At 40.1% G+C, this 26,753-nt stretch overlaps 1 protein-coding gene across 3 annotated transcripts in view; it reads right to left on the bottom strand.

Moving 5' to 3' along the window:
• otogl (otogelin-like) overlaps nucleotides 1-26,753 on the bottom strand; it is a 93,357-nt gene that overhangs the window by 6,771 nt on the left and 59,833 nt on the right. For 2 of the 3 annotated variants that reach the window (XM_028450720.1, XM_028450721.1), the window contains exons 39-52: nucleotides 23,908-23,931; nucleotides 23,729-23,821; nucleotides 22,446-22,635; nucleotides 12,131-12,348; nucleotides 8,989-9,130; nucleotides 8,716-8,901; nucleotides 8,441-8,653; nucleotides 5,501-5,605; nucleotides 5,328-5,435; nucleotides 5,161-5,262; nucleotides 1,991-2,095; nucleotides 1,338-1,378; nucleotides 1,195-1,258; nucleotides 926-1,104 (exon numbers count right to left, since the gene is read on the bottom strand). In XM_028450720.1, coding sequence (XP_028306521.1) covers nucleotides 926-1,104; nucleotides 1,195-1,258; nucleotides 1,338-1,378; nucleotides 1,991-2,095; nucleotides 5,161-5,262; nucleotides 5,328-5,435; nucleotides 5,501-5,605; nucleotides 8,441-8,653; nucleotides 8,716-8,901; nucleotides 8,989-9,130; nucleotides 12,131-12,348; nucleotides 22,446-22,635; nucleotides 23,729-23,821; nucleotides 23,908-23,931 — 1,770 coding nt within the window. The remainder of the gene's footprint in view (nucleotides 1-925; nucleotides 1,105-1,194; nucleotides 1,259-1,337; nucleotides 1,379-1,990; nucleotides 2,096-5,160; nucleotides 5,263-5,327; nucleotides 5,436-5,500; nucleotides 5,606-8,440; nucleotides 8,654-8,715; nucleotides 8,902-8,988; nucleotides 9,131-12,130; nucleotides 12,349-22,445; nucleotides 22,636-23,728; nucleotides 23,822-23,907; nucleotides 23,932-26,753) is intronic. The other variant, XM_028450722.1, reaches the window with a different exon arrangement.

Here is a 26,753-nt window from a genome sequence, read left to right as displayed (position 1 = left end):
ATTGCATTAACTTAAAAAGTTTTATTTTAGAGTAATTCATATTAAACAGATTAGGATGAGGGCAAGGCAAGGCACATTTATTTGTATAGCACATTATATACACAAGGCAATTCAATGTGCTTCACATGATTAAAAAGTGCAACAGAAAACATTAAAAAGTTTATAAATTAGTATTAAAAAAAAAAAAATTTCAAATCAGCAATAAAAACCGTAAATCAACAATAAAATGATTAAACATATCTTTCTAAGTCATAGACGGAAGAGATTTTGATTTAAAAATGTTCAAATGTGATGCTGACTTCAGCTCTGCTGCAGTTTGTTCCACTTCTTTGCAACATAACAACTAAACGCAGCATCACCATGTTTACTGTGAGCTCTGGGCTCCACTATCTGACCTGTGTCCATAGATCTGAGAAACCAGGAGGGTTCATATCTGACTAACATCTCACTGATGGATTCTGGACCAAACCAATTCACACATTTAAAAAGGAGGGCCAGTACTGCTGGATTTCCTCTTATCGCACAAACTTCTGGATTTATTCCATGTGTGCTGTACTATGTCGCTGGTTAACTTTTTCTAGGGTTAATCACCATGGTTACTTAGGCTGAACATTTAACCTGGTCTGGAGTAGATTAAGTTCTGGCTAAGACCTGAGTGAGAATGAAAGTGACGCCAAAACTAACTTTAGAGCTGCAATTTTAACCTTTTGCATCAGTTTTTTTTAAAAGCAAAAAGTCTTTGATTTATTGATCGATGAGGCCTACACTTTGTTTTTATCTGAAAACAAATGATCGTCTCCAGCAGCTTTAATTAGATTCTTATTCTTCATCAAAATAAAAACTGAAAAAGATTTAGTATTTTGTGCTTGATGTAATGATGTAATCAATGAATAAGAATGAGTTTGTGGATGTGTTTGAAACCTACTGGTCCACACTTTTGGCTACAGTTGAAAGAGATTATTTCCATGGCGTTGAAACCAGAGTCCGTGTCTTTGTGGTGCAGGCAGTGAACAGTGTAGCACATTTCTCCCTCAGAGTACTGAACCAGTGACTGACCCGGGCTCAGCACCGTCACTCCTTGGAAGAGACAAACCTCGGCTTTCTCTGCACAACAAAAAAGAACATCGGACACGTTCGTTAAAGCGCTGACGTAGAGTTAATCTCATTGTTATCGTTCACGTCGGTTACACATACGGCACACAAGTTGATGACAGCCACAAGCAGCGCTCCCATCAGAAACCTCCACAGTGACTTCCCCCTGGAAGAGAAAGACAAGGTGACGTCACTACAGTCCTTTCTGGAATAAAAACCGCTGATGTGGCTTTTTCTAAACTCACCACGTGACAGTTGGGAGCAGAGCTGTCCTCACACTGACACTCTGCATGGAACAAAAAGAACATTAAAGGAATCCTCCACTCTAACTTCAGCCACCAGAGCATGTCAGCGCACAGTTAAAGGGAGAGTAAAGAAGAGCTCTTCTCTGTTTCATTGTCTACTACCAAACTGCAAATTTGGAACTGTCGCCCCCTGCCATCGCAGATCTTTTTCCTGTTTTTATCCTCTTTCGGTAAACAAAAGAGGTTTACATCGACATCTTTGACTTTTCCTCATTTTTTTAAAGCAACCAAAAGCAGCACAAGTTGTAATTTTGACTGAAAAATTATCAAAAAGCAAGCTGAATGCTTTTTTCCATTAGAAAACAATGGCATGTTTACAGGCATTCGGGCCGTGTGACATCATCAATCACATGATTTCAAGATGGAGGAACAGGCTCTAAAATTGTATGGTAGGCCAATTTTTAAAAGGCTATTAAATGAATATGGTGCATAATAATGTGTTTTGTTTGACAGTAGAAGTACATTTCAAAGATTTTAGGCCACATTTGTAATAAAAAGTGGAGGATCCCCTTAAAAAGAGAGACTGAGACTGTTGACCGTGTTGATCCTAATAAAGACAAACTGTGTGAGTGTCTGTGTGTTTCTGTGTGTACCGCAGTGAAACTGGGGGCAGCAACGACCCGGCAAAGCAGTTTGAACCACAGACAGACCAGGCGAGCAGCTGAGCGATGATTCTGGACACAGGCTGACGTCACACACTGCAACACAGAAACGGCGATGGAATGAAGTCACAGCATCACACACACAAGTATGTTATTGCTATTTCTGCATTTCTGCGGTTAACTTATTGAATAACCCTACATTCTGGGTGAACTCATCCTATAGTAAGCTGTCTATAAGTGCTGCGGCCGGAGGAGAGGTGCTCTCTCTCGCCCCCCTCGGATGCACACACACTGTTCCCTGATTATGGTGTGACTCACTGGAGCAATGAGGAGGGAGTCTAAGCATTGTGTTGAATGGTACAGTGTAAGCTCCCTACAATACATTAGAATTAATGATGCACCGATCAATCGGCACCAATTTCCCTGATTTTGGGGGATCGGTGATCGGCTGATCCTTACATATGAAACCAATCTTTTCCGCCGATCTTTTCTACCTCCGCTAAGGTCTTAAAGTCGGTCATAAAGTCATCCACTGTCCCCTTCTGCTGTGACATGTCTGACAGCTCATGTGTGCATGTGCGTGCTGCACATGCCTCCGCTACACAGGATAAGAACAACAGTACGGTTAGCTTAGCATGTCGGCAGTTTGCCAGTTTCACACAAAAAAAAGAGAGCAAAGGATCGGAATTTGTAATTCCTGTAACGCGGAAATAAGCCTTGGTGGAGCTGTAAACAAAAAACCTCATTCACTATTTAGGAAATCACCACAACGCTGAGTATGCAGCACAGTGAAAAGAGCAAAGCTACTATGAGGAAAATGATGGAGTTCATGGCTTTGGATATGAATAAAAACCTTCTACTAATGAACAAGTGAATGTAATAAGTGTGAGAAAAAGTAACCTGTGCCATGTTCATTCTGTCATTACCTTTTGACATGTTAAACATGCTGCACTTTATTGTTACTGTAGAATGTTTGACTTTTAACTTTTGTCCTGTAAAGTGTTACAAGTTATTTTTACATTTAAATATTCACAAAGCTGCTGCATTTGGACATTTTTTTTAAATTTTGTATTACAAGGAAACTTAAAACTCAGGACACTCTATTGGTGGTTTAAGATGTTTTGTTAATTTGTCCTGTAGATGTATTTATCACCTACCCCAAACTCTGTGATTATCTTCATTTGTAAAACCAAAATACTGTCATGCATTTTATTTTAGGCAAAGAGCTCCAAACAGGCCTGCAGTGGAACCTGTTGGACTTGTTTATTTAGTTTTTAAAATGTAAAAAATGAAAGACTAAAGAAACTAATATAATTTAGTATTTTGGACAGCAATGTTCTAAACTTTTCATTTATATTTGAGATAACTACCTCATGTACAGTTAAAACAACACAGGTGTATTGTTTCACAGGTATTGTTCAAGATTTTACAATAAATAAGATTGGAATGTATGATGTCAGTTGTGAAAAAAAAACGGTGATCGGCCAGAAAATTGCAATCGGTGCACCCCAAATTAGAATGGTTATCAAAGTGATGAATGCTAATAACACAATATTCTGTGTTTGAAGGGGGAGTGTTCAAGGGCGTGTCAGAGAGGAAAGGAGTTGACAAAGGCGAAATTGAAGCGTCATGAACAGTGATGCTAAAGACGGAAATTTATTTGTTATTTTTGATATTTGCTGCATTTTCCAAACAATTTTGGGTAGCATAGTTTTTGTTTTCTACGGTATAGAATGGTACTATGTGCCTGAAAAAAAACATAATACCCCCTTTAAATAAACATGAGGTTTCCAACACTAAGTTTGGTTTTCAAAGGAAAGAAAGAAAGAAAGTGAAACCATGAGTCAATGTTGAGCAAGTGAGCCTTTATGATTTCTTTATGTGAGGACCTCGAGCAGCTAAAGCTCAACAATACTCTGCAAACAACACATTTACACATGCACACGCACACACACAAATGTTGACTATAAAAATTTTGAGTGCTGGAACCTATAGTGTATCCATTGCGGAACCTCCATTGGTGAAGTTGTCCTGTTGGTGCGTTCAGTAAAGGGTGCTTCTTTAATTGGAGTACATCAACCAGTTTGGTGCCCAATATTTTAGTTTTATAGTCTGATCACAGAAATAGTGTTCTAAAGTGTTTCACTTAGTGTGAACTCCACTTAAGAACAACCTAAAGATGACAATATTTTGTAGTTTAAATCACATTTTGAAGTACAGCGATCAAACTTTGTAGGAACATAGTTTTGACCTCACTGATCAAGATTCTGTGGAACTTCTTAGTGCTTAACCCATTTAGAACAGCCAAATGATGGCGCTAGCACTGCCACATTTGAAGCACATATCAAGTACAACAATAAAATATCTATAGACATTACTTATCAAAAATCAGCAGTTCTTAAGTGACTCGTTTAACTTGATATTGAAGAACATCCCAGAGGTGGCGCTAGTGCGGCTACATTTGCCAGAGCTAGCACCACCTTTAGGTTGTTCTTAAATGGGTTAAGCGCCAAAATTGTCAGTGAGGTCCAAACAATATTCTTACAAAGTTTGATTGCAAAAGAATGTATCTGAGAATGTACCTTAAAAAGTTATCGAGTTAAATAAACATCGTCCTTGGTACCAGTCAGTTTTCCACACCTCTAAAAATGACCCAACTGGAAACAAGTGCCAAGATCTTGAAGAAGGCCTCTCATTAAGCGAAGCGACCAGAACATCTGACCAGTTGCAAGGCTGACGTCCTGAGGTTGGAATATCTGCAGTTATTGAAGGGTGAGGCGCTGTGACATTAGGGAGGTAGAACCGGGCTAAAATTTCTGAGTTATATCAGCTTAAATAGCCCAATAGAATGTAATGGGGTAATACTCTAGTTCTGGACTCTTACCTGTATGACAGAGACCTGATCCTGATAATGCCATGATGGGTTAAAAACAGGTGATCTCACAGTTTAGAAATGTGATTTAAACGTTCTTGGATTTTGCACCAAGTTAACTATATTTGTAGTATTTGTATTTGGCACCAAAGTGGTTGATTTACTCTATTATGTAATTTAAACTGGTTTTGGGAGGGGGGTAATTAACGCACCATTGGAGGTTCAGCCATGGATGATCTAAACTTCAGTTAGCTTCAAGACGCGCACGCACACGCACACTGCCACTTACCACAGTGGTAGTGAGGACAGCAGCTCTTTGTGCTGTTCACGTCCACCGACAAGATTTCTCCAAGCGAGCAAACTGGAGTGGGCTCCATACATGACTCACACACTGCAAACAATCACAGGTGAGCTTCCATCCACAGGTTCAACGTGTCCACATCAAAGCAAACTCACCACATAGGTACGAGTAGCAGCAGGAGGTTTGACCTCTGACCTCCACTAGAAACTGGTCCTCCCTGCAGTCTGGGACGGACACAGTGGGGCAGGCCGTGGGGTCGCAATCTGAACAAAGGAAACACGTTTCACTCTCTGAGTTTCAAACAAGCACAAGAAATGAGCGTCATTACCACATCGATACTCCGGACAGCACGACAGTGGGCTGTAGCCAATCACTAGCCGGTTCCCGTTATCACAAGGTGGAGCCTCGTTGTCACAAATGGTCATGTTGCACTCTGAACAGAACAAAAAGTTAGAAGATTTCTGTTACAACTTTTTCACTTCCAATACGATATCAGCACCAATCATACGCACTTTGACTCATTTTGTCGTGTGGAACGATAGAAAACATTTGATCAAACAGAGAACCGTAGTCAGTAACTGAACCCCAAAAACACTTTTTTCTGCTGAAAACAAATGTATTTCATATGAATTTGTGTCGACTGAGTCTTGTCCAATTTTTCAATTGAGTCCATCTTTAATGCATTTAGAGGAACACGTAACTGCACTAATATTTGCTCTATCTGAGAAATTACACCAGTCTCTGAAAGCCAAGGAGTAGCTTTTTACATCCAGTATCATGTCATTAGAATAATTTTATTCACACATCATGGAATCATCAAAGATGGCGCTTTGTTTTGACTAAATTGTCACACACAATGAAAAGAGAAGAGAGACTAAAGTCCAAGATGAATTCAAAGAGACCAAATACTGTTGGATTTAGTTAAAAATATCGGCAGGCAGATCTTCCTGGATGATAAAACCTCCATCGAGGTTCAGAGAGGGATTTGAAAACAAAGTAGCCACTGGGAAAACCTAATATTGAGGAAGTTAAGGTAAAGTTTCTATCATCTGGTCTAGACCTCATCACCTCCCGTCTGACAACAGACAGAATAAAACTCAGAGTCAGCATGGGACCATTGCAGGGCTCGAGACTGCGACCAAATTGGTTAGTAGTAGTATTTTTTCAGTGTGTGCGAGTGAAAATTTCATTTGGTCGCATCAGTGCGAGTGCATATGGTGACCTTATTTTGAACATCCAAAAGTAGGTAACGGGAGGAGCGCTCTGAGGCGTCCGGGCACCCGTAGCAACAGAGCGCATGGGGGGCACGCTTATCAAACCTGGGGTGGAGGGGCTGGGAAAGGCACGCTGAACGGAGTGAGAGACAGTACACGTGCAGCGCAGCTCTCAATATCGGCTGCAGTCTGCGAGAGAGGCTTCTCAATACAAAATCAGATGAAGTCAGATATGAGGGCCAGTCTTCACACTGATACTGTGGAGGACCTCATCAGAATCAGCATCGAGGGTTCAGAACTGATGGACTATGATATCAGGCCAGATGTTCAGCTGTGGTTCTCCCAGGGCAGTGGTCTGCAACCTGTGGCTCTGGAGCCTAATGTGGCTCTTTGACTCTTGTGCAATGGCTCCCTATAGCTTTAAAAAAACTATCAAAATAAAAAGTAATTTTTTTTACAGAGGCTATTAATGATTAATGACAAATAAAATCAAGATATAACAATTTGTTAACCTAAAATAAATCACGTTGTGCAATGACTCAGCACCTTTCTACTTCACCTCCTGCAACATCTACAGACCATCAACTTTCCTGCACCTGTGGCTAAGCTTAAGTTTGAAAACCCTGGTAAGATAACTAAACCAACAAAAACACTATTCTGGACGAAAATAGAGATTTTAATTGTGTGGGATCAGATTAATTTAACCACCAATGTGCAGGTTAAATATGCATGTTTTATGTGTGGCAAGAAATGAGTAATTAGCATGTGTTGACCACATGATCATGTGTTATCAAATTCAAGTTACTTTTTATAACCTTTTAAAATACACTATCTTAAAAAAAAAAAAAAACTTCAATAATTAACAATGTGTTCATGTAAATTAAGATGTGTAAGAATTTGAAGATGCATTTGTTATTATTTCTTGATGTTAATTCATTTTATTTTATTTTGTTTTTAAGGTGCCATTTACAAATTAAATCACACATGATTATATATAATTATAACTGTATAGAATTGAATACACTGTATTGTCTTCATTGAGAAGTATCTTTTCCTCTTTTAATCCAGGTGAGATGAAGCAAAATGGCTCCTTGTAGAGAAAAGGTTGCAGACACTTGTCCCAGGGGAAGAGGGTTAGGAGACCCCACTATAAGAGCTGGACCCTCTGAGTTTAATTCCATGTGGTGAACCAATGCAGATGCTAAGTTGGTTATACTACTGTTAAGTTAAGTCAAGTACAGCATTTCTGCTAAATAAAAAAAAACAGAATACATGTAACCTGTTGTTATGCTTTGCTGTTATTTAAAACATTTTTGTTACGTCTTCTTTTAAAATGATATAAAAGAAATGACCTGTTATTTCAGCCACTGCTTGATGCAGAAAAACTTAATATTGACACTAAAACAAAAACATTTTGCAAATATCATATCTCGAGTCACTGTCAATCTTTACTTCATACAAAACTATGATACGCCAGTTAAGTCAACAATTCATCAGCACGCATGCCTATGCCGCTCCAAAATAAAAGGGTGCGACCAAATTTTTTGGCTGGTGTCACCACTGGAAAAGTTTGTGTAGTGCCCTGCCATGGGATGTAAACTTTTACAGTTATTAATGATTATTTACTGTTCTGTGGGCCATGAGGTTTCTTTTTTTTTAATTATATTTTGAGGAGATGTTTATAAATAAATAATAAATAAATAAATAAAACCTTATGAACTATACCAACATATTTATCTACTATATTGTATTTTGTCATTACAAGGTAAATTTAAGAAAACGTCGAGTACTTTGTAGTATGTCAAGGTTAGCCCAAATGTCCTCTGTTTTGAAAGTCAAAATATAGTCACCCTAAATCAATTACGAGACATTTCAGGTGACCCCATTTAAATTACAGGTGACCCCATATGGAATCACAACCCCATGGTTGAAAAAACTGGTGTAGACCCTGCAGACACTGCTCCCTGTCATTTATTGTTTGGATATTTACCTTTTATTAAATATGGACGTTCACACTAGAAAGTGAGTGTTTTCCAGCCGTGTTTTCATCTCACCACAGATCTTCTTTGGACAGCAGGCTCCTTCCTCCAGCACATCCAGCACGTACTCTCCCTCTCGCTCACACAGCGGTGTGGACGTGGCGTGGCACTCCGGCTCCACCGCCACCACCGACCCGTTCTCCACACACTTGTAGAGGCAGCAGCTGCGGGCAGAGCCGTTCCACACCTCGCCCGAGGCGCGGGGGTTGCCTTCATTGTCGGTACATGCTGAACATAAAGCAGAGGGTCAGACAGTGACAGGGCTACGTGCACGTCCCTCTCTCACTCACCACAGCGGTCCTCTGTCACACAGTAAGGAGAGTCAGCGCGGTGCAGGATGGTTCCACTGCGACACACACACTCCTCTCTGATGAAGGAGCAGGTGCTCTCCTCGTAGTAGTCTCTGTTCAGACATGTGCGGCTGGTGCACGTGCTCACGCACGGCTGGTACTCCTTACCAGGTGGACATCGCAGTGCTACACACACACACACACACACACACACACACACACACAGATTAACACATGGACGTAAAAACTTTAACAGAGTGTTGGTCTCCTTACGACAGAAGCTGTGTCTCCTCCAGCTAACACACACTTGGTGCGTGTAGCAGACCGCCACATACGCTGCCAGGAAGTCACACTGGTGGTCCTGGTAGTGCAGGTCCCCGGCCCACATGATGTCACAGAACTGATCTGGAGGGACCTGCAGAGAAACGCTCACTGGGCTGAGTATCCAGAGGTGAAAGTAATGCATTAAAAGTACTCACGTTACTGTAATTGAGTTGCTTTTATGGGTACTGTACTTGTACTTTTTTGAGTATATAATTTTACTTGTACTTAAATACTTTTAAAAGAAGTAAAGTAATTATTTCTACACCCAACTGCTACTGAGTAAATTATCACTTTTTGTTTCAAAATGATTAACGGACATTGTGAAACTACAAAAAATTAAGGGCCCTATTCTCTCATCTGGACTTAAGCGCTTTTTTGCCCACCTGCTGTTACGCACTTCTCTCCTATTCTCCGGTACAGGCTCCTGACACGCCCACCGCGCGTAAGTAGAGCAAAACCACAGTCTGTGAATGAAGGCGGGCTGAAGGAAAGGATGATGTCGTTTTTTTTTGGGCTGTCTAAAAATCACGGAACATGGAGTTTTATCAACACTAAATGTCATTTAAATCCGTGAAAATTATAAAGTTTACTTTTCATTTTTTTTTTTGTGATCAAAGCTTTTATTGAATTATTGGGGAGGGGGCAGGGAGGTACAGACATATCCAGAAAAGTAAATACTGACAGGATTCCGTTGGCACAAAACAAAAAGCAGGCAGGTAAATTAATCAGATTAAGTTCAGTGATTGCCCATTGTCTCTGGTCCAAGAGATGAACTTGGATGAAAAAGAGATTTATTTTTATTTAAATTGCATTGTTTTGAATCGTTTATCAAGGGATTCTTTTTACAATGAAAAATAAAAGGAAAATAGTACAGTATTTTCTAATAAAGGAATATTTTTCAGTCATCATTTGTCAACAGTCCCATTTTGTAAAATAAATCGTAAGAGAATCGTATAGTGAACCCAGTATCGTGAATCGTGTCGGGAGTTGAGTGAATCGTTACATCCCTATTGATCAGGCTTTGCGATCAAAATGATTTCATGCACATACCTGGAGTAAACCAATGTTTTAATATAGTTGTTTTAGCAGAAGTAAAACCTGCAGACACCAACTTGAGCTTAATTTGTGTTAAAGTTACATCAGAATGATCATTAAGGAGACAAAATGCAGGATTAGGAATATAAAAAATGTCCAGTATGTCTGCTAACACTGAGTTTACATGAGAAAGTTCACTTTTGATTTGAAACGCCTTCATTGACAAACAATGTAACAGGTTGATTTGATCACATCATTGATCAGATTATTGCAGTGTAACTGAGGATCTGCCACATTCTTCTATCCGAGTCACAGTTAAAATCTCTCTCCTTGATCATCATCACCTTCATCATCATCATCTCTGTAAAGCGTGACAGAGTTAGATGTGCTGGAGATATGCGGAAATAACACGGCCACAGAGCTTCCTGCTTTAATACAGAGGGATGTTTGCAGTGAAACAGAACTATTGGCTTCCATAACACACAGTTTTAAAAATAAATTGTTCAAAGCGACCTGAGCTGAGCCTCATTAAAATATGTGTGGGAACAGTTTCTGGTCCATCCTTGTCCACATATGACAGCTTGTTTCACTCTGAACGCTACTCAACTTAGTCATAAAAAGTCGATTGTAAGAAAAAGAACCCAAAAAGATCCACATGAAGAAGCATTTAACGACAGTGGGAAGAAAAAACTCCCTCTTTTTTATAGGAAGAAATCTCCAGCAGAACCAGGTTCAGAGGTGGCAGCCATTTGTTTCGACTGGTTGGGGTTAGTGGACAGTAGGGCAAACAGGACAGGGTAGAAGGATAGTCCATCCAAGTGTCCCAGACAAGTTGAGCTGCAAACCATTGATCAGTCCATCCGAGTGTTCCAGACCAGTCCACTCTGTAGTGGATCAAATTGTGACTTTACGGTGGACATAGTATGAAAATAGTTAAATCACTGTGACCAACGTGGACAGAAATCTGCGTCTGTCAGTTTTAATTAATCGCGCAGCAGCAGATGAGTGACGCACAAGTCTGTGTGGTTTCAAATGTAACTAAATCCATATTTCTAGTGCAATATAATGTTTCACCTTATCGGGGTGCTGCACTTATTCCAGAGTTAGAAGCGGCACAGTACGTAACTGGAATGAAGGCCCGCAGCGACTGACTTAAGTACAGGGGGAGAATAACACTGAATGACCAGACAACAATTAAATGCATCACATCATAGCCAACCAATCAGATTAAACGTAATGTACGGTGCCAAAACAGCGTTGAATGGAGGTTATTTTCTCAGTTTTAGAGTAAATGTGTCTATATTTAGAGCCTGATCATTTATTTATTTTGAATTAAATTCATTGGTGTTATTTTATTTAACAAAAGAATTGTACATTTTGACAAACCTTATATTTTTTACATTTACATTTATACATAAATTAAGTTTAAATTATGCAAGATTTGGTCTCTTCCTTTATAAGTTTATATATGAGATGTTTACTGTATGCAAGGGAACAGTGGCAAAATTTATTACCAACAATAAACATGGGGAGTGAAAGTAACTAGTAACTTTTACTTTGTGTACTATTTAATTGAGCTGCTTTTTACTTGTACTTTTTTCCGATTAAAGTAAAGTGTGCCTTTCATTCAGAAATCAAGGTCCAGGGGTTTGGAGGAATACGGGTGAGAAAAAGAACAGAACATTGCACCCCAAATCACGACTGACTGTGGATATTTCACACTGGACCTCAAGCAGCTTGGCCTCTGTTCCTCAAATACTATGTGGTTGGGGTTCTTAGAACAAATACAGATGGGTGAAAAAAAGGATCATACTGGACCTTTAAACAATGCGTTGACACGCTCTGGTGGCTGTAGTTAGCAATTAACAGTAAACTTTTGGGTAAGAGTTCTTCTATCCTCAGGGTTTCTGTGTCTTCAACAGTTCATGATTAACTCACTAACTTCAGCATTCAGAGCATGTCAGCGCACTGTTTAAGGGAGAGTAAAGAGCTGTGAGATGTTTTTGTTGTTGTTACCAAAGATACAAATCAAGCTCAGTTCTGTGGCGTGTTCTACCTTGCTGTGGCATGGCGTGAAGGCTCGTTGGTGCAGCATGGTCAGACAGATGGAGCAGTCTCCAATCGTGCAGTTGTCTCCAACCCTGCGCGTGTGCTCAGCCTCGTCCGTGGTCTGGACCCTCCAGGCCTGGAGGAACAGCATCATGTCCCACACCTCCCTGACCACGGTGCCATTGGGCAGCTTCAGGTCGTCTTCAGGGTTTCCGTCACAGCAACCTGGCAACGCAGAGCAGTGAGATTATTAAAGTAAATGATTGAATATCTCCAAACGTGACATCCATACGCGGAGTTTGCGGGGGCAGGGGGAGCATTGTTAAGTCTTCATTACAGTTTTCCCAAATTAATTTGAAAAAATACAATTCTTAATATAATGTACATAATACGCAAATATTAATTCCATATTTAAGTCCATAAAACACAGTGACTGTACAAAATATATAATAATTAATTTGTTGTTTTTAAAAAAAATAGTTATATTTTGACGCTCGAGTCAGTGACCATCGTTTTCCTTTCAAGGCTACAGCCAACACTCCTCTGCAACTCTTGTGCTCTATCGTATCAAGACTATCTCTCCACACAGTTACATATTCCACATGTACGGGGACTGATCCCACTGGGACAGTTGATGTGGACATTTCTTTAAGACAAACCACTACATGGCCCATGCATGGGCTTAAAAGCCCAAGATGTACATGCAAACACTGATTCATTGACGTGTGTGAGAATAGAGAAAAGCATAAATCCACTTACCGTTTGTGTAAGCAGAGAGTTGGTTTCAGGCCCCTCTTGAGATTGTTTTTCTGCCCTTTATTCTCGGTTTGGAGAAATAAGTCGGTGAAAAAGGGGTACTGTAAGGACCTGCTCGGCGGGCGTGGTGCGACATCGCTCTCCGCCCGGTGACAACGGAGCGACATGAGGTGTATTGCTGCGTGTCCGGCTTCCGCACCTGTGTATTCTCCTGTGTGTGTGTGTACAGTAAGCACTGAAACTAATGTCCACTGTCAAAGCCGACGGAGTCAGTGGGAATAGCGTGCCAGCTACATCAGTATGGCAAGCCAGGAGGGACCTCCCTGCAGGGGCTGCAATGCAAAAATGCCTGCAGAGGATGGCAATGATTATTGTAAAATGTGCTGAGGCAGTGATCATGCACTCATGGCAAGGGATGACCCATCATCTTGTATGAGCTACTTTTGTTTGTCAGCGAGACTAAGGGAGGCCCACAGCCATGTGTTTCGGACACAGCCTAGACAGTTATGTCTTTCTCTTGGAAGTGGAGACAGTCATAGAAGAACGTAAGGAGCCGCCTTCTCTCCTTCAGGAGATTGTGAGCAGAGCAGCGGCTGCATTAAATACAAAGCTGCCATCTGATCAGGGGCCTGCCCCCTCCCGTTTTGATGATGAGGCAGGGGGCAGGCCCACACGCTTCCTGGTGCCTCTCCCCTTGGGCTTTGAGGAAGTGCTCCGGAAACAGTCACCATCACCTCGCTGGTCTGGGCTCTGTAGATGCCTAGCAAGTTTTATTCCCGTTATTTCCTCGTCCAGAAACGGGACGGTACCCTCCCCCAGTTCTGGGGGCTCTACAAACCAAAGTGTGGCTCACCAGAAAAGGTGGGATACACCAGCCAACATATTCAAGGGGAGTTTGCTAGATCCAGTGATCCATCGACAGGTGATCTCTGAAGACGCATCCCTGGTAGCATGGGGCGGGGTCCACAGGATGGGCCAACATATCAATGTCCTGGAGCCATTTACTTGGCACTTTGGCACTATGCATTGAGCCTGCAGGACCATCACATACTCGTAAAAATAAACAGCACGGCGGCATCTGCTTATGTCAACAGGCAAGAGGGCTCGGCTCCGCGAGCCTTTGCGGGGTGGGTCACAGGTTGTGGACATGGGCAGGCAAACATTCGTGTTGCTCAGAGCCATGCATTTTCCCGGGCAGGTGAACCTGGGGGCGGACCTGCTCTCCAGGGGTGGCCCGACCCCAGGGGAATGGCGAATGCACCCGGAAGTGGTCGAGGAAATCTAATGTTGGTTCAGCAGGGCAGTTGCCGATCTGTTCGCATCCAGGAACAACAAGCACTCCCCGCTATTCTTTTCCATGGGGAGGGATGCCCCTCACTGGCCCTTGGGGCTGCTGTATGCTTTTCCCCCATTCAGTCTCCTTCCAACCCTGCTACTGAGGGTCCGGAGGTGAGGCTAATCTTGGTGGCTCCAAACTGGCCGCACATGATGTGGTAGTAGCACCTCTCTTGGATAGGAGACGATGGGAATTTCCAGTTCACCGGGACCTTCTGAGTCAGTCAGAGGGGACTCTGACCTGTCCGGCCCCCAAGATGCTCCGTTATCTGTAGGACCTGCTTGAGGCAGGAAAATTACAATCTACTCTTAAGAGTATGGTGGCTGCAATCAAGGCGGCTCATATTGGAGATAACAAGTTGGCTGATGGTGATTACTGCCTCATCTCACAGTTCCTGAAAGGAACTCTGAGGCTTGCTTCATGCAGCAGAAGGTTGGCTGTCCCAACATGGGACCTAGACCTGGTGCTGGCTGCCTTGTAATGAGAACCCTTTGAGTGGACATGAAGTGGTTGTCGCTCAAGACTATGTTTCTCTTAGCGGTGGCATCAGCTAGGAGAGTGGGGGAGCTACAGGCCCCGTCAATGCACGAGAGCTGCTGTATATTCCTGCAAGATGACGCAGGTGTTCTCTTGTGCCTGAGCCCTGTGTTCCTGCCGAAAGTACTCTCAGACTTTCACTTGAATCAACCAGTGGAATTTGTGTCCCTCCTCCCCTCCCGGGAAAGGGATAGGGGGGTGGTGGTGGGGAGGGGCGGTCAAAGCCTTGAAGGTATACATCAAGCCAACAGATGCTGTCAGAAAGACAGTTTTTCATTTGTTTCCATCCTCTACACCTGGGTCAGCCGGTTTCTAAATTTAGGCTGTCTCATTGGATGGTGGAGACGATCCAACGGGCATACACAAACTCTGGTGCTCCGGCTCCTGGAGGAGTAAGGGTGCACTCCACAAGAGGCGCGGCAACCTCCTGGACCTTATGGCAGGGAGCCACCCTCTCTGAATTATGTGTGGCTGCTACATGGGCAAGTCTATCCACCATTGCAAGGTTTTATAACCTGAATATTGCTGCCGGCACCTCCTTTGGGGAACTGGTGCTGGGTGCCAGTTCATGCTGACCTGACCTTTTATTATGCCCCTGTGCTAGTGAGCCATGGAGAGTGAATCTGTGATTGCATGCACACCTGGGGCTTTTAAGCCTGTGCATGGGCCACGTAGTGGTGTGTCTTAAAGAAATATAACGTCAACTGTCTCAGTGGGATCATTCCCCATACATATGGAATATGTAACTGTGTCGAGAGATAGTCTCTTCACTCAGAGAACCAAGGTTACAATGAAACCGAACTTTCTGTAACTCATAAAAAAATGCTATAAGGTTTTTGAAATATTCTTCTCCAAAAATTTTAGAAAGTAAGAAAACTTTGAGTCCTACACAATCTGTGTACCCTTCGCTCTTTGGTTATTCTGTTTTAAAACCAAATCAAAATAAAAAATAAACAGTGTGATTATTTTGTTTTACTGACTTAAATCCAAAACAGAAATACTGAAAAATCAAAAACCAGATAAGCAGCATTTTTCTGTTTAAAATTAAACCTTTTGTTTGTGTGATATTTGGATTTTTACGGGGAAACTATGGACGAGAGCTTCATGTTTTATGCACAGAGCGAACCCACACGGGGGTGGACATTTACTCTGCTGTGTTTGATAAAATGATCTTGTAGCATGTTGTCCACCTCACACCAATGCAAAGAGGCGTAATTTGTGTGTCGATGACGTTTCGTTAAAGAGTTGTTGATGCTGGAAGTCCAAATCTGTGAATATTGTGTCAACTTTACCAAACAGTGTTACAGTCCAAATAGTATATAATAATAAACTGATGAAACAATATACGTTAGAACTTCTACAATTTGACACTTTTGCAAAAACAATTACAGCTTTTTGCGTGCACATTCAAATCGGGTTTAGCAACATTCTGGGCCTTGTTCAGAGGAGTGTCCGTTCGGGATATTTGTGCGGCGGCGTGTTGGTTCTCACCCCTCACTTTTGTTTGGTTTTACCGACTGGATGTTTCCATTCTGTGTGTGGCACGGGCGGTTCTCCTGTTCTGATCAGAACAGTGCTTGCCCTGCGGGCTGGTGTAGTGCGCGATAAGCTTGTCTGCATTACGGCACCTACCATATCCCAAAACAAATGTTATAAAGGAGAACTATAGGGTATTTACATAACACCGGTTCTCTGAGTAATATGAGTGAAATGTCTCACCAGACAGCCCTTCTAACTGAATGAGTGAGAAGATGTTTGCTTATTTGAATGGTGCTGTATTCCCCACCCTCTCTACTTATAGTAGGCAGGACTACCTGCAGCGCATGAATACATTACACCAGCCCATCAGGATTGGCGTAATGAGACATGATGCAGAGGCATATATTCCATATTGAGACATCTCACTCAGATTACTCAGAGAACCGGGGTTATGTAAATAATCTATAGATTTAATTTTAAAACCTTTAAATGCTTGTCTGGTTTTTGATTTTTCAGTATTTCTGTTTTGGTTTTAAGTCAGTAAAACAAAATAACCACACTGTTCATTTGTTATTTTGATCTGGTTTTTGAAACGGAATAACCAAAGAACAAAGGGGACATGAATTCTACGCCAATCATGATGATAGGCTAACACAGAGCTAGCTCTCAGTCTCCAATCCACTATACAGCAAGGCACGAAGTTAAAGGTGGGCAGACACTGCGATTTTTTCAAACATTATTCTCAGCTCCAGCTCCAACTGTGCGACTCAATTGCAGAGTCCGAAGGTTCGCAGCTCATGATTCACGTTCCCACACTATACAGACCGACACTCTGACATGATCTGACTGCTCATATTGTACGTCCATACACAACAAGTCAGGGTCTTGTTTCCAGAAATGCAATGTACAAATTAGAAGAAGAAAAAGAACTCTGAAGCGTCGCCATTAAAACAGAAGTAGAAGAAGAAGATATCCTGTAATCCCAACTCAACCTTTCTGACACTTAAAGGGGACATATCATGCTAAATCCACTTTTTAGGTAGGTCGACCACATTTTATAGTCACCTAATTGTGTTTACTAAGTGCTTGACAAGTGGGTATTTCAGATTTCTTGTCACCTGTCTTAAAATGTAAGGGATACTGGAGCTTGGTTGGGGTGGTGGGTCGGCTCGTAGCGGACGCCAGAAAATTTTCCTCATTTTCAAATCCAAAACTCGACAGGTAAGGTTTGGCAGCTGACGGATTAAAAAAGAGGTAATAAAGAGAGCATTGCAGAAAAAGAAGATGTTCTACGACAATGTTCGTTTCTATGTCGACCATGACTTTACTCCTGAAGTGCTAAAAAAACGCAGCAAATGCACCACAGCCAAAAAGGCATTGAAGGAAAAACAGATACGGTTTCAGATGCCATATCCTGCAAAAATCTGTATTTTCTATGAAGACGGAAACTGGCTTTTTCAGAGTGCTGCAAGGGTTGCCGGTTACCATGGTGAAGGCTTCCTCCACGCACAAGAGGAGATTGTGCTCCTGTCTACCTGGCAGGGATAAGGGGAAACCAGATGGGAAACCAGGAGCATGGTACTGTAGACAGCAGTGTGTCATCAAAGCATCATCACTCTCTTTATAAAGACAGACTGAAGGAGTTCAGGAGAACGGCCTCCCAAGACTGATCACTCATGGACCTGCTCTTTGAATTTTACAGATAAGACTTGATTTAAAAATTATGCATGTAATTTTTTATTTAATTTTGTTTTAGCTGTATGTACAGGAGAGCATCATACAGCTTTGCATTATATGGCTTTGACTCATGTCTGATCATAATCGACACTTCTTTTTTATTTGTTTAATAAGATCAAAGGGGACTTAGACTCTTAGGCAAGACATCCTCGACTTGTTAATATTATTTCATTTTATTTAATTTTGTTGTTATGTCATAACTCCATGAGGATCACAGTAGTAGACAATGAATAGACAAACCCTAAAAGTATTTTCTTATAATGTGAATGGGATATTAAATCCATCTAAGAGTAGGCAGATACTCACAAAAATGAAACGGCAGGGAGAATGCACACATCACTCATGAACATGAAAAACTGAAAAAAATGGGTTTTTCAAAGGTGTACTATTCAGCTTATAAATCAGGACACAGGAGAGGCGTAGCAACTCTGAATTCACAACAAACACCATTTGCACTGGTTTCAGAGAAAACTGACAAAGAAGGGAGATACATTATAATCTCAGGGAAAATATATTATGTTAATATAACAATTTGTAATATTTATGCCCCCCTGTGGAAGTGATTTTGATTTTTGATTTGATGATAGAAGGCACAGGTGTTGTCATATGTAGTGGAGATTTGAATATCCGTCTCAATCCAAAACAACAGGATTAATCCAAAAATCCAGTCATTACACGATTACATAGAAACATGTATGCTTTAATAACAGACCTTGGTATATTAGATTTATAGAGGGATTTCTACCTGTCAGGCCGTGACTATATCCTTTAATTCACATTCACATGATGTTTATTCAAGGATAGATTTTTTTGTTGTACTAAAGCGAGCTCTTCATAAAATACACATTTGTGATATTAGATGTATTGGTCTGTCTGACCATGCTCCCCTCTCCTGCACTGTAGATATTAATAACAACCCGGGTAGAACTTTGTGGAGGCTGAACACAAATATCTTAAATAATACAAGATTCATAACCCAAATGAGAGAGGAAATAGGAAGGTTCTTAGAAAAAAATGACAATGGAGAGGTCAATTCTGCTGCACTTTATATATATATATATATATATTTATCCTTTTCTCTATCCTTTACTTTTATCACTATTATTATTATTGTTGCTGGGTTGTTCTTTGTTCTTGTTTTCTTTATTTTTTTTTTTGTTTTGTTTTTTTTCCGTGCACCATCTACCAAGACAAATTCCTTGTACTGTCCTTAAAACTGTACTTGGCCATTAAACATTTCTGATTCTGATTCTGAATTCAGCCATTGTGTGGGATGCTTTAAAGGCTGTAGTTAGAGGGAGAATAATATCATTCTGCACTTCTGAAAAGAAACACAAACAATTAAGATAAATGGACTTAATAAGGAACTGAAAGACCTTGAGACACAACATAAAAGAAAACAAAAACCAGAAACCCTTACTAAAATAAAAGCTATCAGAAACAAAATAAATATAATATGTACACAGGAAATTGAAAAGAAGATTATATTCACAAGATAAATTTACTATGAGTCTGGAGCAAAATCATTAAAAATATTGGCGAGAAAACTACAAAAGCAACACAATATACAAAATAAGAGACATAGGTAATAAAACTATACAGTACAAACAAGATGAAATACAAAGAGCATTTACGAAATACTAAAACGGCTTATACAGGCAACCCCAATTAGAGGATGTCAAGCAAACTGACAACTTCTTAAAATCCCTCAACCTACCTACTATACCAAAAGTGCAAAATTATATGTTGGTGTGACGAGTTAAAAATGGTTAATATGGAAAATGGTAAGGTATTGGAATTATTATTTGAATTGCTTTGAAAGTATATTATATACGGTTTAAAAGTAGAATCTTTGTAAATTAGAGTTAAAAAGAATGTACTTCATAATTATTATTTTTCTATAATTGCTGAAATATTACTAATATAGGGTAAATACTATGTGTAATTTGCAATTTATGAGTGTTCGATGGTTTGTCGATTGATTGCTTCTGACGTGCATAGAGACGTGTTCTTTGCGCCTGCGCGAAAAAGAGTGTGTGCTCTTTTGAATAAAGCAACGAGGAAGCTGGAAGTCCACTGCTTCTCTGTCCCTTTATTTGTTCAAAAGCAACCACCTTACCTCTCCCACACTGTTGGAGCGGAGGGCGCAACATTGGCAGCGCCTATAAATGAGATAGATGTAAATAAAGCCATTTCCACCCTGAAAGTAAACAAATCACCTGGCCCGGATGACTTCTCTTCAGAATGGTATACGGTCTTTAATAGATACATTGATAGATGCTAAAATGAGCAAAATACTTGTTTAAATAAGGGTGGTCTGCACCAGTTCTGCTTGTGCACTAATCATTGCAGCAATATTAGTGAATTTCGTGCAGCAGGTGAGGAAACTGCTTCACAAAAGGATTTAGGGAAGCAACTGAATTACCACCCTTTATTTCAAATCTTAGTGAATCCACCCCACAGAGTATTACAGGCATCTGCATTAATGGAGAAGACCACAAAATGGCCCTGTACACTGACAAAGTCTTCCAACCCACAAAGCAATTTAGGGAGAAATTCCATATTTATTGGGATTGAGTTTTATTGAAAAATTTAGGAATAAACTTGCCAAAAAGGACTCAGACGTTGGCGGAGCTAAATTATGGCCCCTAATTACAAAAATTAAAGATGACATACACAGATGGAACTCTCTTTCCTTAGTCTTAGTCAAATAATTGATTCTGTAAGAATGAATATTCTTCCATAATATATATTTTTTTATTCAAAGCTCTCCCTGTAGAAATCTCTTCAAAACAATTCTCTGAATTAAACAAAATGATTTCCAGATTTATCTGGCAGGGTAAAAAACCAAAGGGTGAGACTGAAAACATTACAACTTCCAAAAAAACAAGGGGGAATGGCACTACATAATTTTAAAGATTATTTGTATGCAGCTCAGCTTGGATCCCTTATTAATTTATGTAACCTATCATTTTAAGCCAGATGGAAAGATATCAAACTCTTGACTCATGTTGACCCCCCAATACAAGCTGTACTAACTCACAAACATCTGGGAAGGTTTGTAGAAAAGGTACAAAACCCATGGATCAGAGTGCAGTTAAAAATCTGGAACATGATGAGAGAGGAGTATGAATTAAGTGACAAGTTACAAATAATTCAATGGTGTGCTTTTGACCCAGAGTTTAACCCTAATGTAACAGATAAAGGATTTAAATCATGGATTTAGGGATAACGACATACCACTCTTTTACAGAAAAAGGACTACTTAAAAACTTTGAAAAATTGAGGGAAGACTTTGGCCTTGAAAGAATAGATTTTTATAGATTCCTCCAGGTACGTAACCGATTCGAACATAACATCAGAAAGGAAACAGACCTCAGTGACCCCATATTGGTCATTTTTATTGATCCTAATCAAGGTAAATCGAGCAGGGGCGTCATCTCCAGAATCTATAAAGGCCTATTGTCTAAAAAGTCCCACAGTACACGTTATGTTAAGGAAAAATGAGAGAGAGAGAGAGAGAGAGAGAGAGAGAGAGAGAGAGAGAGAGAGAGAGAGAGAGAGAGAGAGAGGCACATTTTACTGGAGGAAAAGCTATGTGTTGGAGACAGTGTGGACACCAGGAGCCAGTCATTGGCAATATGTCTAATAATAATCTAGCCATGCAGTTTCTCACACTCTTTTTAGGTAAATTAGATTAATTAGTCAGGTGAGCTGATAAATACTTATTTATTATTTTGATAACTGTTGGTAAAAAGGCAATTACAAGACGCTGGTTGCTCCCTGACCCACCAACAATTCATGATTGGATAGACATAGTAAATGACATTTACCTTATGGAAAGGATCACCTTCCTTCTTCGCCTTCAGAAAAGCATGATTGTTAAGTTGTGGACCAAGAGGAGTGGATGGATGACTGTAAATTTGGGTGTATACTTTGTTGTTGGATGTCCTATTGGGCCTAATGATGGCATTCTAAATCTCCATGGGAGACCTTTATTTATTCACTTTGTATATATACAGTATATATATATTTCCTGTTTTCTAAAGTAATTCACTTGACCGTCTGTATTTTGTTACTTGTTTTGTTACATAAAAATCCTAATTGTGGGTGGCAAAATATGTACCAATGTACGTACAGTATGTTGTTTGAACGTGTGCACTGTATTTTAAAGCACTCACAAAATGAAAATAAAAAATGTAAAAGTATGTTTTTTTAAAAAAGCAGAAAGCGGTTTCCGGCATCATTTTATAATGAATTTACAACATTAAACGATGTGTTGATGCAATTATGATTCTAATTATTTTTGCATTATTATATATGTTACACACATTGTGGTTGGCATGAATTTCAAGACGGTCTATATATTTAGTTCTAGTTTTTCTTTCGCCCTCCCGGCAAGATTCTCAAACTATGCCTATGCTCAGATCCCATTAAAACTCTCATGATGCTGTCAGGATTAACATGGTCAACCTACCGCACAGTCCTCTGGTGGGCACTGAGATGTTATTGGGGGCAATGTACTGTAGCACAAGGATCCCTGTGCTGTGGTACCACTGGATGCTGATCCCCCCGGGGGTTTGGAGCAGGTACATGGTGCCTGTGTCCTCCACATACAGGGAGTGACGGGAAAACGGAAGTCGAACAGCTCTGTAGTTCACTGACACCTGAAACGATGTAGGTCACACGTGGTCGGGTTTCATTTATTACATTTTTTTGTGTGATGGCTGAGTTTAACTTCATAAGTGGGTCTCCAGTTATTTCTCTGTGCATCATCAGTGTAACTAAAGCTAAAACTAGCAACATTCTGGCTAGGAGCAATACTGAAAAATTAAATTATGAAGGCATCTGAATGACTTAATTATCTTCAAGTTTGTTCCTCTTCCTTTATAAAAACTGAGCACCAGCAGCAACACAACATCACACTTTACATGTTTTTGAACTAAAGAAAAACAACAGGAGCATGATAAGTGCATGTTTTGGTTAATAGATTTCCCATTCAAGAAAGAATATTAAAAAACAAAAATAGTTTTTTCATTAAAATTAAAAATGTAAGATTTTAATTCATTACATCAGGATAAAGAAAAGTTTAAAATTCAGTTATTTTCATTTAGAAGACAGAAACAAATGAAAGGCCAGTTTCTTTGAAGTAAGAGCACGTTTGAGGATGGTGCTGTGTAGGAGAGAGAAAGAAGGTCAGCTCTGCTGTGTAACAGCAGTGGATGGACATGAATCTGTATGATGGTTTTCATCTCAGGAAAGAAGACGTGACTACAGAAAAACCTCTTCCACACACACTTTGGTGTGCTATGGGCGCAGAGATTTCTGCAAATGACAAAGCCTTATATTGGGCAATCAGAGACATTTCAGTCTGAACTAAAAGGATACCACAAGTCCAAGTCAAAAACACAGTACCGCCCTCAAACGCACACTTAATTTGAAAACGGCAACTTCCTGTCGTACAATAATGAAAAAAACGGGTGTTTTTGTGTTTGTCTTCTAACATTTAATCTATTTGTTAAGTTTTGTTTATTCCTTTTCAACTCTGATGAAGAAAAATGGCATTCATTTTAATTAAAATTTTGAAATTTTAAAAATAAAATTACTGTAGTTAACCACTCATTTTATTGTTTTTTCTAAATAGAAAATCCTATGATAAAAAATATATAGATATAAATAAATATTTATTTTCAATTTTTGAGAACGTTCTAATACAAGTGTTCATTTTCCATATAAAGTGCGTGTCTCCATCGTCCTTACCTTGCGGTCGAGGCGGTTGATTATAATTCTGTAGGAAGTGGTGGTAATGTTCAGTTTTTTAAAGCAAAGACCAGATGTTCCTCCTGTAGGATTCTGAAAAAAACCAAACCATTCGGAATAAGAACCCATGAAATGTGCTTTTCAAACTTGATTAACCTAGCAGAGCCGACGCTACTCACAATTCTCCTGATGGAGTTCACACTCTAAAAAACAAAAGAGGATATCATCAAGCATACTGAAATGTATCATTTGCAGATGATACAAATGAATTTTGTACAGTTGTTGCAAAACAATATAGAAAAAGAACTGGTAACAATAATACATCCATTTTATATAGCGGTTTTTTGAGATCTCAAAGTTGCTTTACAGATTTAAGGGATTATTATTTCACTCACACTAAGTGGTGGTAAGCTACTATTGTAGCCACTGACAGAGGCGAGGCTGCCATAGTGAGCCATCACCCCCTCTGACCACCACCAACACTCACTCACACACTATATTCATACTAGGTAAAGGACACAATGACAGACAGCGCTGGAGTAACTGTCCCCCAGGCCCAGACCTGCTTAACTTCAGAGCTCTAACCAGATCAGGCATTGACAGGCTGGTTACAATAAGTTATCTTTAAAGGAGAATAAAACGAAGTTTATGGCTTTCTCAGGTAATAGAAATGTTTAAAATGCAAAATATTGAGTATATTAAAAGTAGTGTCCAAATCTATAGGCAGACTATATAAAACTAGGGATCTATTAAAACAAAAAACAGCTTACAGTAAATATATTGTTTTTTGGTGATGCCATACTAATTATGCCATACTAACTGGGGGGTGGATTCACTAAAATCTGAAAATAAAGGGTGGTAAACCAGTTGCATCCCTAAATCCTTTGGTGATGCAGTTTCCTCACCTGATGCGAGGAATTCACTAAGATTGCAGCAATGATTAGTGTACGTGTAGAAGTGGTGCAGACTGCCCTATTTAGAGTGTTTTGCTCGTTCAATGTTGAGACATGAGTGCACCAAAGCACACAATGACATTTGAGGAAGTTAAATTAGAGACAGATGGACTACAAACATGTAATAATGTAGAAAAATAAATAAACATTAAAAATGTATAAAAAAAACAACAACTTTAAAACCTAATGATATTTTTCCCCCTAATTTAATGTGGCTGCTCTGTTAATCTGTCAATCAGTTTGCATCATTTGAAGATGATCTACTGACCATCATCCAGCAGGTCTGAGCTCCTGAGTAGTGCTGTGTCACCACACTCTCACATGTGAACATTGTGCCATCACTTCGTAAATTACGCATCTGATCAGTTGATTCTGGCCTGATGCTCCTTCAACGCGACACCTGAGTTTGCCGGTCAAAACATCACTGAAGCGGTGCGTCCTTAGCGCACACAGCATCCTCTCTCCCCCGCAGCATCACCAGACTTCACACATGCACCGCCATAGGTGTGTAGCTTTTTCTCTACCACACACACACACTTTACTCACACTTTTTTTTTTCTCATTCAGTCAATAATATTGACTATTGTTTTAGTTGAATTATTTTCTTATACTAGAAATCTTAACTGGAGCCTTTTTTCCATCTCCGCTGAGTTTTTTGTGTCAACTTTTACTGCAGCGGATCTCTGTGTGTGTGTTTGCACCTGCTTGTAAGTCGTACTATTTTCCTGTTCCAGTTCCAGATTTGATGAATTGCATTGCACCCACTGCATTAATTTATTTGAATGTCCCCCTTCCATTTTTTTGCTCCCCTTGTGTGCTCCGCCTACTTTACATATTCATTAGAGGGAAACGTGCTAAATGGATTGAGGACGCATGTTGATGTGCAGCAGCCAAACACTCCTGATTCCCTGGGGTTTGTACGGCTTATTAGCATGTGGAGTGAAGTTTGCACACATTTTATTAGCCCAGGGGCTAATAAAGGGCAAACAGAAGGGGGCCCAAAACTGAACCCTTGGGGATCTTACATGATAGAATAGCAGTGGAGAACACACAGTCACCAAGGCCAATACCAAAGGTTATGTTAGTCATTTTTTATTTATTTTTTTATAGTTGACTTAACTGGCTTACCGTAGTTGAAGTGAAAATTGACAATGACTTACGATATGATATTTGCTAAATGTTTTAATGTTTTCGTGTCAATATTAAGTTTTTCTGCAATAGGCAGTGGCTGAAATAACATGTCATTTCTTTTATGTAATTTTAAAAGAAGATGTAACAAATCCTTTTTAAATAACAGCAAAGCATAACAACTAGTATAACAACATGTATTCTGTTTTTTTATTTTGCAGAAAGGCTGTACTTGAATTAACTTAACAGTAGCATAACCAACATAGCATCTGCATTGCTTCACCCCATGGAATTCAATTGAACCCTCTTCCCATGGTCAGTGGTCTGCAACCTCTGCTCTGAAAGATTTCTTCTTTTTCTAATTTGTACGTTGCATTTCCGGGAAACAAGACCCTGACGTGTCGTGTATGGACGTACAGTGTCGGTCCGTAAAGTGTGAGAACGTGAATCGTGAGCACATTTGGGCTCTGCATTTGAGTCGCACAGTTGGAGCTGGAGCTTAGTACAACGATTAAACAAATTGCACAGTGTATCCCCACCTTGATCCTCTGTACATCGTACATTTGCTACTCTGTTCCTCTGCCTTCCTCCCTTGTTCAAGAGGGAGGAAGGCTCCTGTGTGCTAAGGTTGCTGAGGTTGGAGGTGCTGAGTCTGTAAGGAGCTGAGTTTTAAGTGTCAGAAATGTTGCATTGGGATTACAGGATATCTTCTTTTGTAAGTATTACAACACTGATGTCATTCAGTTCAAATAATTAGTTGTAATTTGTGTTAGTATTATATTTTGATTACTGTTGTAGGTTTTGTTTAGTTACACTTCATAATTGGTTAGTTTCAGGGTTGGAACCCTGTTTTATGGGGGGACTGTTACGGCCGAGGGGCTCTATTCCTTTTCCTTGTTTGCTCCGTTTTGGCTGTGGGTTGGTGTTGCAGGTAATGAGGGAGG

The sequence above is a fragment of the Gouania willdenowi genome, chromosome 6 (assembly GCF_900634775.1).
Source record: "Gouania willdenowi chromosome 6, fGouWil2.1, whole genome shotgun sequence".
NCBI lineage: Eukaryota > Metazoa > Chordata > Actinopteri > Blenniiformes > Gobiesocidae > Gouania > Gouania willdenowi.
Note: the sequence above shows the minus strand (reverse complement) of the source record. Positions and strands in the feature narration are given on the sequence as shown.